At 47.9% G+C, this 12,384-nt stretch overlaps 1 protein-coding gene across 2 annotated transcripts in view; it reads left to right on the forward strand.

Moving 5' to 3' along the window:
• Window positions 1-12,384, forward strand: part of cobl (cordon-bleu WH2 repeat protein) — a 685,350-nt gene that overhangs the window by 569,526 nt on the left and 103,440 nt on the right. For both annotated transcript variants that reach the window (XM_072508841.1, XM_072508842.1), the window contains exons 11-12: window positions 3,207-5,209; window positions 5,328-5,447. In XM_072508841.1, the coding sequence (XP_072364942.1) occupies window positions 3,207-5,209; window positions 5,328-5,447 (2,123 nt within the window). The remainder of the gene's footprint in view (window positions 1-3,206; window positions 5,210-5,327; window positions 5,448-12,384) is intronic.

Consider the following 12,384-nt stretch of genomic DNA (forward strand, 5'->3'; position numbering starts at 1 on the left):
GGGCCGTACTTCCGAGCACCCCAGCATCAAATTGGGTGCATACCCCAAAGATGCGCTGGAGAATTCCACTTGGAACTTCACAGGTTAAGGGAGGGCCCATCAATTGCAAAGTGCAAACTTCCTCTGGACAATTTCAGTGCACTGAGAACCATCGGATAATTAGATTCAAATTGCAAACTTCAAGGTTTGAAGTTTGGTCCAACAAGGTTGAACCAGTCGTTATTCAGGATAAGTTAGAAGAATTGAAACCTCTTCTAAATTCTGGGTAACTATTGTAAATACCTCAGTGGAACCCTCACATCTGAACAGGAACCCCCCTCTCCTCCCTCCCTCTCCCCACCATCCAACCTCCCCTTATCTGACCAGCCCTGACATCCCCCAATCCGACCACCCATTCCCCAGCCTTGGACCCCCCCCCCCCCCCCCCCGAATGCTCCCAAACTGAACACCTCTCTCCATGCAAGCGTAATCATGATCCAGCCCACCACTCCTACCATGCAAGTATAACCCGAACCAAACTGTTCCCGACCCCCCAGGGTGGCAGTCCCTGGGTACCAGAGGGAGCGTCAGGATGCCACACTGCCCTATGTCTGACCACCCGGGGGTCGCCAGTGGCCTGGGGAATTCCCCAGTGCTGTTAGGCCTGGTCCATGTTTGTGTGGACCAGTACTAAATGGCACCTAGTCCAAGCCTAACTGGGGAGGCCATTAGTTCCTGGGCCCCGGAAGAATATAGCGTACACACATTTAAATGAGCTTAATGGCTCATTTATTTCTATATATCTTGATTTCTCCCAGTGAGGGTGAGATCCAGATCACGTCTCGCGAGGTTCGGTTGAATCTCGCGTGACCTCGCAAGAGGCCTCTCGGAGATTCAACAACCTCGTCACCAATCGGGCGCGTCATGACTGGTAAATCGCACCCTCTGTTTCACTATGCACAGCTGCTGCCTGATCTGTTGAGTTTTTTGAGGATGTTTTGTTTGCACTTTAGATTTCTGTCCTCCGCAGTATTCTGCCTTTTGATAAATGCAGGTTTGGTTTCACTTTTGTAATTAGATTTTACATTTTGCTGAAAAATATAAAGGGTGAGATTCTCCACTCCCACGCCGAAGTGGCTGCGCCATCGTGAACGCCGTCGAGGTTCACGACGGTGCGGAACGGCCCCGGTCCCGACCGATTCAGGCCCTGACAATGGGCCAGGATCGGGGCAGCGTCATCTACACGCGCCAGGCCTTGTCGCCCGCGTAAAAGCGGCGCCGCTTAGATGATGCGGCCGGCGCCGCATAACGGGAGTCATCCGCGCATGCGTGGTTGTCGTCCTCTCTAAATCCGCAAGAATTTGCGGCCCCGCAAGAAGATGGGGGGACGGATCTTGCGGGGCCGCGGAAGGAAGGAGGTCCTCCTTCAGAGAGGGCGGCCCGACGATCGGTGGGCACCGATCGCGGGCCACCCCACATTCCAGGTGAAGCCCGGTGCAGGATCCCCCCTCGCCCCCCCACAGGCCGCCCCCCAACGTTCACGCACCGCCCACGACTGCAGCGACCAGGGGTGAAATTCTCCCCCAACGGCGCGATGTCCGCCGACTGGCGCCAAAAACGGCGCCAATCAGACGGGCATCGCGCCGGCCCAAAGGTGCGGAATGCTCCGCATCTTTGGGGGCCGAGCCCCAACATTGAGGGGCTAGGCCGGCGCCGGAGGGATTTCCGCCCCGCCAGCTGGCGGAAATGGCGTTTGTTGCCCCGCCAGCTGGCGGAAATGGCATTTGGTGCCCCACCAGCTGGCGCGGAAATGCGGCGCATGCGCGGGAGCGTCAGCGGCCGCCGACAGTTTCCCGCGCATGCGGGATCCCCCCTCGCCTCCCCACAGGCCGCCCCCCAACGTTCACGCACCGCCCACGACTGCAGCGACCAGGGGCGAAATTCTCCCCCAACGGCGCGATGTCCGCCGACTGGCGCCAAAAACGGCGCCAATCAGACGGGCATCGCGCCGGCCCAAAGGTGCGGAATGCTCCGCATCTTTGGGGGCCGAGCCCCAACATTGAGGGGCTAGGCCGGCGCCGGAGGGATTTCCGCCCCGCCAGCTGGCGGAAATGGCGTTTGTTGCCCCGCCAGCTGGCGGAAATGGCATTTGGTGCCCCACCAGCTGGCGCGGAAATGCGGCGCATGCGCGGGAGCGTCAGCGGCCGCCGACAGTTTCCCGCGCATGCGCAGTGGGGAGAGTCTCTTCCGCCTCCGCCATGGTGGAGGCCGTGGCGGAGGCGGAAGGGAAAGAGTGCCCCCACGGCACAGGCCGGCCCACGGATCGGTGGGCCCCGATCGCGGGCCAGGCCACCGTGGGGGCACCCCTGGGGTCAGATCGTCCCGCGCCACCCCAGGACCCCGGAGCCCGCCCACGCCGCCTGGTCCCGCCGGTAAATACCAGCTTTGATTTACGCCGGCGGGACAGGCAATTTCTGGGTGGGACTTCGGCCCATCCAGGCCGGAGAATTGAGCGGGGGGTCCCGCCAACCGGCGCGGCCCGATTCCCGCCCCCGCCCAATCTCCGGTACCGGAGACTTCGGCGGGGGCGGGATTCACGGCTATTCTCCAATACCGCAGGGGGTCAGAGAATGACGCCCCCAACGGCGCCGGGAGGAACCCGCCGTTTTGGCCTGGCCGCTCGGCCCATCTGGGCCTCAGAATAGCGGGGGTGCCGGAGAATCGCCATTTTGGGTGTCTCCGGCGATTCTCCGGCCTACGGCCCACGAAACTCGACCGGGCCGTTCCCGCCGCTTGGGAGAATCGCGGGAGGGTGTTGGACCGGCGTTCCCGGAAATTTTGGCGGCCCAGGCGATTCTCCCAACCGGCGTGGGAGTGGAGAGTCACGCCCAAAGGCTCTGACAAAGGCAAGCCACAAGTTGAGTATGAATTTTAGAGCATTTCTTACCTAAATCTAAATGCTCTCCCATGAGTATAATACCCTGGAATACCTGGATTTATACCAAATCATCTCTCTCAATAAAATATCAGCATTTTTGAAGCATTTTATAAATAAGAGTTTTGAAACAACTTGCATGATGAGAATGCACCATAATATATTATCCTGAAATTGGGGAGGGTCAGGGCTGATCTTAAGCAACCTTTTTAACCTTTTGTTTGTACTTTGCTGTTTGTAACTAGGAACTTCTCTAAAACGTATAAGCAGTTTTTGGTTATTTTTTTGGCAGCTGGGCAAGAATTGGACTTCAAAAAATGTTCCACAATGTCTGACAGAACCATTGATGAACAGGAAGCTGTTCCAGTGACAATCATTGATGAAGTATCATCGACTTGCCATGAGGAAGTTGAAGAGAACATATTACTGGAAAAAGTACCCAAGCCGACAGCAGCAAAAGAAGTTCATGATACTGATAGGAGTTGGCAAACAAACTCCAAAACAATGACTAGAACTTTCGTAACCAGTATTAATGAGCAGTCACCATCTGATGTTGCTTTTGACACAGTCTATCCTGCAAGTATTGTCAGCTGTACAGACATTAAAAAATCAATAGAAGGTTTACAAGGAGAGATTAGTAATGTTCAAGAGGAGATAAAGTCAGGAGAGAACAAATTTGAAATGATTTTGCCTGCAATTGAACTGAAGTATGATATGCAGGTTAAAGGGAATGGTAGGAAGGAAGTGCACAACATTGAACCTGAGGAGGTTGACCCAATAACACTGGAAGCTGGACACAGTGTGGAAATAGTTAAGAACGTTCAAGCAGAACATGTGACACAAGCTGAGAATTGTTCAACAGCAAACTGTACTCCAAAGCACAAACATTCATCAGGCAGGTGGCTGAACACTGACAGTAAAATTACCAATGAATATCTTCCAAAAGTAGGCATGAGAACATTCACAGTTGTTCCACCAAAACCAGTTGTAAAGCCAAAGGGAAGAGAAGGATTGTCATTAACAACCGGCGCTATCAAGATTGATGACCTGGGCAATTTAATACACACACAGATCGGTGAAAGGAAAAACAAAGAGACTTCAGTAAACAGCACAGCCAGTGACAAAGAATCACTTTTAGGAAAAGCAAAGGCATTCTGGAATGTGAAAAATATGGATAAGAATAATCTGCAGTGTGCCAACTCAACTACAAATATGGCAATAAATACAATTGGTTGTTCGGCTGGTAGATTACAGCTGCAAGAGCCAGCAAAGGTGATGACCAATATATCCCCCAAATGTGAAGCAGTTATTGCAGAGACTACAGCTATAAGTAATAAGTCACTTAAAACCAGCTCACAATCCACTGAAGAGAAGCCATTTGCATCAGTTATGCCACTGAATGTAAAATTTGCAAGCATACCAGAAAATACCGATCCCAAAGCAGAGAGTAATTTTATCAAACCCTGCAGAAGAACATCAAGCCAATATGTTGCCTTAGCAATTTGCCGTTACACGGGCATACAGTCAATAAAAACTGGAGCTGGGAATGAATCTAATGCTCAGAGTAACACTGGATTTATGAGTAAGTTTGCAGATAAACATAAATTCAGATCTGCTGAAGTGAAGTCTTCTCTTAAGCCCGCACAAAAAAATCGCATAGGAAGCCAACTGAATGCAGGGTTTACACCTCCCTCCAACTGCAGCACAAAAAGTGTTGGAAAAGTGATTGAACATGAAGCAGCTAAACCTGTTCCAAATCAGAATTGGTTAATTAAAGAAGTGTCAAATCAAACAAGCTCCTATAACAAGATTACTTCCCAATCACAACTTTCCCCTAACAAGCAATGTCGTACCTCGAATAGCCAGATTCCACGAAGTACATTGTCTTCACCTTTTGTGAAAGATGTGAATTCCAGTGCGTCAAGTGCTCAATCAATTAAGACATTGAAGACCTTTACATCCACTCCTTCTTTAACTTCATTTTCAATTTCTGTTCAAAATCATGCTGTTACTGTGGAACAGAGTGACTGTGTCTCACATAATTTGCCTGCCTCAAATTTGCCAACAACGTCTGCTACAGTCTCTTCAGATACTGAAACAGCATTTGCAAGACAGTTAGAACCTTCACCTTCCTTTCACACAAATTGCTTCAATGTCAAACCAAGTACCAACATGTTTGGGCCGATCAAAAAATTCAAGCCCATCATTCAGAAGCCAATACAGAAAGATGAGTGTTTGCACAGTTCTCTAATGGAAGCTATCCAATCAGGGCAGAATAAAGAAAGGCTTAAAAAGGTATAAATTTCCATTTGGTTGTATAGGTCTGATACAAAGATGTTTTTCATGATAAATCCAGCTACTGCAATATGTCGCCTCTGATGAATGTACTGTTTCTGTGCTGTATTTTTGCCAGATTTCTGATACAGTGGCAAATGATAACCTGAAAAAAACTTCATTCACTGCAACAGAAAATGAACATTCTGCACTCTTGGCATCAATTAGAGCACACAGTGGAATTTCAAAGCTGAAAAAGGTAGGAACCGTGTCAATGATGTATATTTGTTCTTATAGATTCAGAGAAGAATCGTCAATATATCACTGCTGCCATTTTGCAGGCATGATTTCCTTCCAGTTGAAAATGTTGCAAAATATAGCATTTTCCTGTAAAATTGTTCAATATCAATAAAACTCTTGTCATTCCAGTAGTTAAGAAATGAATGCTGGAGATCCAGGTATTTGGTCCTTTTTATTACATTCTGTAAAAATGACCCCAGTCTTCAGTATCGAATTTAAAGTTTTTTCTAATACAACTGTCCTGTTTTGAAGCTAAATGTGTGTGATCTATGTTAACCAAAAGTCTGGAGAATATTAAAATAAAATGCGTATCTAGTGCAGATGGGTGATACTTAAGTCAAAGCCCTAACCCAACCATTTGAGTTGGATGACAGAGAGCTTTTTTACATAGCCTTTTGCATTTCCTTGCCAAGTGGAAGTAATGCTCTTTCCATCAAGAAAGAAATTTTAAATATTAGATCCAGTTACTTCTTCCACCCCAAACCACTTGATTAAAGGAAAGTTATCTTTACATTCTTCCTTGCATGAACCAAATAACTAATTATTGGCGGCAAACAGTTGCGTATGTGCACTTGACTCACTGCTGTTCCTCATGCTGTTGGCCGGGTGGAATTTTTCCTTGTCAGAATTACTATATGAAATCCAGTTTTGTGAATCAGGTTTACATCAGCATTGAATGAGTGTTAGTTCTGCCATCTTTTGTTTCTTTGCATTTCCTATTCTCACCTCTTTTTGCTTTGCATTGTCATTCCTCTTATCATTTAATTATCCCTGCACTCCATCCAGTCATAAACATTTTTCTTTGGTTCTTTCCTTGCCCTCATTTTCACTGGCTTAAAATCTGTTCACCTCGAACATCTTCCTTTTCCGATAGCGGTCTTCAATCTGAAATGTGTGACCTGATTGCTGGCTGGAAACCCAGAAATGTGGATAACCCAAAGATTATGCAATACCTTATGTATAAAAATCTGATTCCCAGCTGGAACCAGCCAGATTAAGAGATAAAGTCTGCAAAGCCAGGCCGTAGCCAGGGATTGGAGACGAGGGTGGGGAGAGATTTGGGGAAGATCAAAAAGCTGATGGGGTAGGGGGGAGATCTTGTATTGGGGTGAAGGAAATTGGAGGGGCTCATTGGCTGATCATAGGGGCTCTGAATTGTGGGGAAGGAAAGAAGTTAGCTTGGTGGGCCAGTGGGTAAGCACTCCTTCTCAGCCCACAAGCAGTGATGGAAAGGCACTTAGACACAGCTATTCTTGCCTCTTTCCAGATGTCAGGCTTCCAGAAGCTGGGGAAACCTGGTCAATGGCACTTAAATTTGAAATTGTGGTACTTTTGAGGAATTCCTCTTCAGAAGCATATTTAAATTATTGACCTGCATCTTGAGAGCTGGTCCCCCAACAGATGTTGACAGCTGGTTGGGATCCAATTTCTAAAATCTAAACCCCCACACCCCCTCTTTAACCATGCTGAGGGCGGAATGGTGGGGGGTGGGTGGGAATGATGACAGTGGTGGCTGTTATTTTTGGCCTGCATGTTTGCTCCTAGGTCAGGAGAGCAGAGTTGGTACAATTCGTGGTTCCGCAAAACCTGGGAAAATGTGCCCGGATGGTCTTATTTGCTGGGGGATGGTGAAAATGGGCATTGTAGTGGATGACCCAGAAAGAGTTTGGAGGCTGCCCGGACAGGCTGGGCGATAGGCCAGCCTTGGCATTCCAGTGATTGTTAAGATGGGGGAAAAATGAATTAAACAAATGACAGCCCTCCAGCCTTTAACCCCTCACCACAGTCACACACTCCCAATGCAAATCTGCCCCACCCCCCATTGGTCCCTCATACCTTTCATGCCAATTTATACCCCTCCACCCATCCCATGGCCCTTCATAGCCACTGTGCCAACTTATGCTAGCCTATACCTCGCCCACTACCATTTTCCCTTGCAGCCTATTTCTAGCATTGGCAGACCTCTGAACCCAGGTGAAATTAAATATAGTCTTATCTGTCCATTGATGATTTAACTATTTTTTACAAAGTTAAATTAATAATCACCCATTCAGTATAATTCATTCCATCCAGTACTTATTAAATGAGGTTATCCACTTTTTTACACATTTTCATGTCCAGTGGATCAAATATAGAGGGAGTTACTGGTTTTATTTATGGGAGAAAAGATCATAAATGCAATTGTGCACAGAACTTGTCAAGGGAAATTCCAATACTGTAAAACTTAGTCAAAGAAAGCAATATTTTAGAATGTTTTGTCAAATGCTTGCTGTAAAATATTGCAAATGATATTAAAAAAGCCTAAAAAGGATATTTTTGAACATTATTTGTTTCTACCTCTGTTGAGTTCAGTTTAGCAAATCTGCAGTTCAAATGTGGGAATTGGATTTTAGAAGGAAAGAATTATATAACATCTTTCACAACCATGAGACGGAAATGTAGTCACTGAGGTATTGTCGGTAATCTGGCTGCTGAATTTCACACAGCAAGGACTTATAAACGGAAATTACATAATGACCAATGATGTTGGTTGAAGGATAAATATTAGCCTGATGTCTGTCAGGTCACAGTTGATTGAGAACTCTGTGTGCTTATAATCTTTATGAAGTGGGATTATGAATATAAATATGTGCTGGTATAAGGGAGTAAATACTGGATGGAATGAATTATACCAGAATCGCAGGGGTCCCCGTCTCCTCTTTGAATAATATCACAAGTTATTTTGCTTTCACCTGAGAGAGTCGACGGGGCCTTAGTTTAACATCACACATAGAAGGCAGTGACTTTCTGTGTGGAGTTTGCAACATTATAAAGAATTGAGACAGCTTGAATTGTAATTAAAGGCAAAAGAAAAAGACAAGGAGAGAGATGAAAAGGAGAAAGCAGCAATGGCAGAGGAAAGAGAAAAAGATAGAACTTCTCAAAAGGCAGCTGAAATTAGGAAGCTTGAAGTGGAAATAGAAAGGTTAGCAAGGGAGGAAAAGGATCAGGAGAGAGATTCCCAGAATGTGTTCTGCTGTGTGGGGCATGTCAACTAAAACTACGGGGTGCTTGGTGGTGATGTTACCGATTTGAATGGGTACAGGGGCTGTGATGTGTCCCTGCTGTGAGTGGCCTGTAAAGCCGCTGAGGGTGATAGTGGCTGTAGTGGGCCACGTGTCTTTTTGAAACAGGGTGGAGGAATTTATGGTGGTGCGGGACCCTCCTGTGTCCCAGAGAAATTTGATGGGCTGTCCCCGAATTTTTGCTGCCACTACCGGTCGTCCGGACCTATCCCAAAGGGTGTCGCAGACCCAACTGGGGGAGCCTGTACACCGTCAGTCCGTTCCGGTCAAGTCCGTCTGATCTGAACGGGCGCTAACGCTATGAATGGGCTCTGTCTTTTTCTTAATCAGAGTGCCCGTCTGCTGGGCTCACTGTGGCTTTTTAGGGACATTGCACTCTCTTGCAAAGTGTCCTAACTGTCCACAGTTGTAACACTCCTGTGACTTGGGTGGGGGGCTGTTCTTTCCGTCATTCACCCATGCGGGGTTGTGGTGTGTTTTTACTGCCTGTATATCTGCGCCGGCCTGCTTTTCCTCAGTATTCTTAACTGAAGGTTTACTTTGAACAGGTTGCTCCCAAGCGCGGGACAATCTTTTCACTACCCACTTCTCGTTATGGGCCTCCTCTGAGGGATCATAACTCGGGCAGGCTTTCTGTCCTGTTTCTGTGGCATGGGAGATAAGGGTGCGGGTCCATTTGGCCATGTTGTCTGGGGACAAATGGGCACGGTCTAAGCCTCCAAAGACTGCTGCAAAGTGAATCCACAGGGTCCAGCAAACGCTGTGGGGTGCTCGGATTTCTTTTGCCTACATTTGTTGAGGCCATCTACGGGGTCACTCCGGTTATACCCAATCGCATCCAGGATCGCGGTATGCATTTCTGCAAGGGTGCCTCCTCCTACGTTCTGTGGGTCGGGAAGGGCTGCTGCTACTGACGGATCTAAACTTAAAACTGTGAGCTTTACCTGCTCTCTCTCATCCAGGCTGTAAATGGTCGCCTGATGTTTTACTGTGGCAAAGAAATGGTGGGGTCTCAGTTGGGGAGGAATGGTGTGATTTTATCGCACGCGTCCCGTAATTGGGTCACTGTTAAGGGGGTGGAATATAAAAATTCCGCATCGTCCGATGTGGCTGTGCGGTGGGTGGTTACTGGGTTCATTAGAGCTTGAACTATCTGCTGTGTGGGGGGTTGGGGCGCTTTTTCTTTTGTGGCTTTCCCTGCGTACATGTTCCCTGAACATATCTCTGCGCTGTTTCATTCAACTCTTCCCAATCAGGGCCGTCTTCCTGATCTAATCTTTCTCCAAAGGTTTCCTGAAAAACTTTTTGAACAGAAAGCAGTGATTGCAGCTCTGCAATCTGCTTCCGGCACTTTGCATGGTCTAATGTGCTTTGTCTTTGTTCTCGTGGTGGCAGCATGGAGTGCTCTTAACGCTGCCTTGAGATCACTACACTGTTGTTGTAATGCCTCTACCTGTTTTTCCGTTTCTTCTCGTACCAGGACTGCACGTTGCGTGTCCTGATAGGCCATTTCGTATTGAGACTGGAAGCTGCTTAAGTGCGCCAGACAAGACTGGTGAGCCCTTTTGGCGTCATCCACCTCTCCATCTTTTGCTGCTAATTTCCTTCTCAAGTCTAAATTCTCCTTTTCTACCTCGCGTACATCGACCTTACTCATTCGATGTATGCCTTCTACTTCTTTCCGGAGCGTCTTAACGACCTCCTCTGTGCCTCGCAATTGTGCCAAGCAGGACACAATTGCCATCGGCTTGCGAGCTTTTCCCAAGCTCTTTTTGTGGATCTCTCTCAGGTTCTCCCACCAAGTATGTCCTATACTCCCGGGACCTGATTCCTCATTATCACAGAAATCATTCCAAAGGGGCCATCCTTTCCCTTTGAGATATTTCCTGATCTCTTCCTCCCAAATGGGACATTGTCCCACTCTACTGCTGCTGGTCGCTGTGACCGCAAATTCCTCGGCGTTCATTAGGCGCTGCATTGCCATCTTTCCTATCCAAATGCTTCTTTTAAATTTGGAACAGGGGAGCTAAGGCAGTGCTGTAAATACGGGTCCGGCTTTCGCTACTTTCCGATATACAAACTTCCGACAATTTTGAAGCAATAAACATCTATCAGTTTTACCTTATAGCCCTGTTAGTTACGCATGCAGACACACACTTCCGAATTATGACTATTGATCAGAACTGCTTGAACACTTGTGGTTTTCTGTTTCCAATTGGATCTCTAATTCAAATGCTGGGTTCTCCCGGAGTGGTTTTCCACTTCTAGATCGGGTCCCGTCAGGATGTCGCCAAATAATGTTGCCTCAGTTTAATTGCTCTGTTTTATCACCTTTGCTCTTGAGTCGCCAGGTATCCTTATGATACCGCCACGTGGTTCAAGTCCGAGTAATGATCAATAATCCAATACATCGCTGAGTAAGATTTAAATCAAAGCACATTTATTATACACAGTAATCACTACTCATGTATAAATTCTACGTCTAAGCTACTTCTACGACTAACAGGCCAATACTTAACTTGGAACTGGCCCACCTTGTCAGGGAAACAAATGGCCTTTTGTTCGGGTTCTGAGCCTGCGGGATTCGAAGTTGGTACAGATTGGTAGCTAGGAGCGCCTATCTCGTAGCGAGCGTTGAAGTAAGCCTTACTGGATATCAGCGGTGGCTGGACCGGTCACTGTCAAGGGTTGGTTCGCATTGCTGAGTGACCCGGTCAAGAAGAGAAGCAGAGAGGCGATTTGAACTTGGGCTTGATTCTTATAGTCCCCAGGGGTTTCCCACCTTTCGGGGCGGACCCTGTACCTGGGTTCGATTTTCCCCAATGCTGGAGCGGTTCCCTGATCGATGGGCTGTCCTGAGGTGGTCGTTCACCTCCCATTGTGTAGGCTTCTGCTGGCGCCAAAGAGTCTAGTTTGGCTTTATGTGTCTAAATGTTACTCATTGTTCCCAGGGATTGCTCATTAATATGTAGATGGCTGGTGTTTTGTTATTCTGATGGTTGCTGGTATCGATCTTGTCTGGCCTTTCCAGAGGTAAATACACACTCAACCGACAGCTGCTCATTTGTGTCCTGTTGGCTGACTTTCCCATCAGCCATTGCCGTTCGCCATTTTAAATCGGGAGTTACCCATTCTAAATTGGGAGTAAGCCATTTTAACTGGCTACAAGAGGGAACATCAACTTAAAAGGTTAGAGTTACAGGTAGAAGTTGAAGAAAGTCTAGAGGGAGATGTAGCCCTCTTAGTCAAAAGCATAGTGGGAATATGTTTAAATATATTCAATTACTGCCAAGGTTTGACTAGAAAAATCTAGAAACTTTTTTTATTCTCATTTGAGAAAGTAGCTAAACAATTGAAGTGGCCAAAAACCATGGGCGGGATTTTCCGAAATGGAGGCAGAGTGTTCGCGCCGTCGAGGTTCACGAGGGCGCGAAACGGCCCCTATCCCAAACAATTCAGGGCCCGATAATGGGCTAGGAGCGGCGCCGCGTCATTTATGTGCGCCAGGCCTTGGCGCCGCGTAAAGGTGGCGCCGCATATATGAGGCGGCCGGCGCCACATAACTGGCGTCACGTGACCCGCGCATGCGCGGGTTGGCCGGCGCCAACCCACACATGCGTGGTTGCCATCCTCTCTGAGTCCGCCCCGCAAGAAGATGTCAGACAGATCTTGCGGGGCTTTGGAAGAAAGGAGGTCCTCCTTCAGAGAAGATGGCCCGACGATCGGTGGGCACCGATCGTGGGCCACACCCCATTTCAGCCCCCCCCCCCCCCCCGGTGCAGGATCCCCCCCCCTCCCCACAGGCCGCCCCCCAGCGTTCCCGCGCTGTTC

Source organism: Scyliorhinus torazame, chromosome 6, assembly GCF_047496885.1.
Source record: "Scyliorhinus torazame isolate Kashiwa2021f chromosome 6, sScyTor2.1, whole genome shotgun sequence".
NCBI classification, from domain to species: Eukaryota; Metazoa; Chordata; class Chondrichthyes; order Carcharhiniformes; family Scyliorhinidae; genus Scyliorhinus; species Scyliorhinus torazame.